Source organism: Epinephelus moara, chromosome 18 (genome assembly GCF_006386435.1).
Source record: "Epinephelus moara isolate mb chromosome 18, YSFRI_EMoa_1.0, whole genome shotgun sequence".
Taxonomy (NCBI): Eukaryota; Metazoa; Chordata; class Actinopteri; order Perciformes; family Serranidae; genus Epinephelus; species Epinephelus moara.
The window spans coordinates 9,915,568-9,917,619 of NC_065523.1; the positions used below are offsets into that span (position 1 = coordinate 9,915,568).

Here is a 2,052-nt window from a genome sequence, read left to right on the forward strand (position 1 = left end):
CCTCCCCCTCCTGTTTGAGGAGAGACAGCCTGTTTTCCAAAGGAGAGAAACTGTCCCGGAGCCTCCAGACTGGGATTGTCCGAGTGAGAACATGCGGGCAGCGGGGCACCAGCTGGCCGCTGTGCTGGCTCTGTTTGCCGCAGTGTTCGGGTCGCGGGCGGAGGTGATCGATGACATCTTGAACAGCCTCTCCAGGGGAGCATCCTTCCTGGAGCGGCAACATGAGCACATCAACCTGGACGGCGTGGTCGGCTTCTTTATGCTGCAAGGTACGTCAACACGCCCTGTGCTAGAAAAGCTGCAGGAAACATCTGGAAAATGTTTTTGTTTATTTGGCCCGTGTGGGTTCAGATAAAGTGGGTCACTTTTTTTGGCAAATGCGCTATAGGCACTACTACTAATAAGTAAACTATTCTGTGGTGAAATGGTACTACACTGCTCAATATAGGGGAAATTTTAGGGGAATCATAGCCTATTGTTTAAAAGTTGAAGACTGTCAAACCTAACAGACACACTTTTGTCCCTAATTTGAGTTATTAAGCTGTAGAGGGATATAAAGTGCTTTTACAGCAAAGACAATACGGTGACATTTTAAACAATTCAATACTTTTTCTTTTTAAAAACACTAAATTGTGTTTTATTATAAGCATTTTGTTATATTTTTGCATTTTGTTTAATTAATGATGAACATTTGCCAACCAGTAAATACATCTACATTACAGCAGAATTTAGTTGTAATAATGCTACAGCTTAGTTTCTTAAATAAGAACACACCACATTATAATAATGTGTTATCTATCTATCTATCTATCTATCTATCTATCTATCTTTCTGTCTTTCTGTCTATCTATCTAATATCATTGAGTTACTATTCCGATAAAGTCAACAGGTTCAAAGTTCAAGTCTGGTGGTGACCGAGATTTTGTAACTCTGGGGGTCAGATGAGCAAACTCTCAAAACAGTTTAGTGTTTAAATATCATCTCAACACCTGCTTATTTCACAGGCATTTCATTAATTCTTTATTCTGTTTTTTTGCTGTTTTTTTAATTGAAATATCTGTCATCGAACTTTGTGACCTCATGTAAGAAGTGCTATATTTATTTACAGTTGTGCTAGCAGCTCTGTGAAGCTGTACTAAGGTTCAGTGGTGCTTTGAAGTAAAAGCTAACATTAGAATGCTAACATGCTCACAATGACAGTGCTAACATGCTGATGTTTAGCCTTTACAGTCTTTATCAAAGTTATTACAATTCATCCTGAGGGGAACATGAATGTATGAACCACATTTCATCACAACCCATTCAATAGTTGTTGAGGTATTTCACAAGAAAATATAAATGTGAATCTCATGGTGGCACTAGAGGAAAACCCAGAGGATCACCAAAGTCAGCAGGGTTCATCCCCCTGAGAGCATAAATGTGTGTAATAAATTTCAGCCAAATAGCATGGAAATACGCCCAGTAGATTTTGAGATATGTTGAGGCCTTGAAGTGTTGAACAAAGCGAAGAGTGGACTGACATGGTTGCCAGTGGGCAATGGAGCTGCCCAAAAATCAATATTAATTCAGTGTTGTTATTTCAACGTTGCTAAAGCAAAGAATGAATAATAATAATAATAACTTTATTTATATAGCACCTTTAAAAACAAAAGTTTCCAAAGTGCTTTGACAAACAAAGCAAACGCAGGATATCTATAGCAACAGAGAGTCAAAACAGTGAGGGCAAACAGCTAAAATTGAGTTAAGCAAAACACAGACAGAATGATAAAGACAGAATGATAAAGACAGAATGATAAGACAGAATGTTAAAAGAGATAAGAACAATAAAGTCAACAAAAAATATTTCTAAATACTAGAAACAAACGAATAGAAGGATAAAAAGACAACATTGCATAATGACAATAGAATAACAAAGAATAAACAATTAAAAGGAATAGAATAAAATAAATTAAAAGAATAAACAAAAAGAATAAATAAAAAGACGACATCACATAAAGGCAAGTCTATAAAAATGGGTTTTAAGAAGAGATTTAAAAGATGTTACTGATTCTG

At 36.5% G+C, this 2,052-nt stretch overlaps 1 protein-coding gene across 1 annotated transcript in view; it reads left to right on the forward strand.

Annotated features, from left to right (window-relative positions):
- Positions 1–2,052, forward strand: part of c18h16orf89 (chromosome 18 C16orf89 homolog) — a 19,655-nt gene continuing 17,603 nt past the window's right edge. The window contains exon 1 of the mRNA XM_050069573.1: positions 1–269. Coding sequence (XP_049925530.1) covers positions 92–269 — 178 coding nt within the window. The 5' untranslated portion in view covers positions 1–91. The remainder of the gene's footprint in view (positions 270–2,052) is intronic.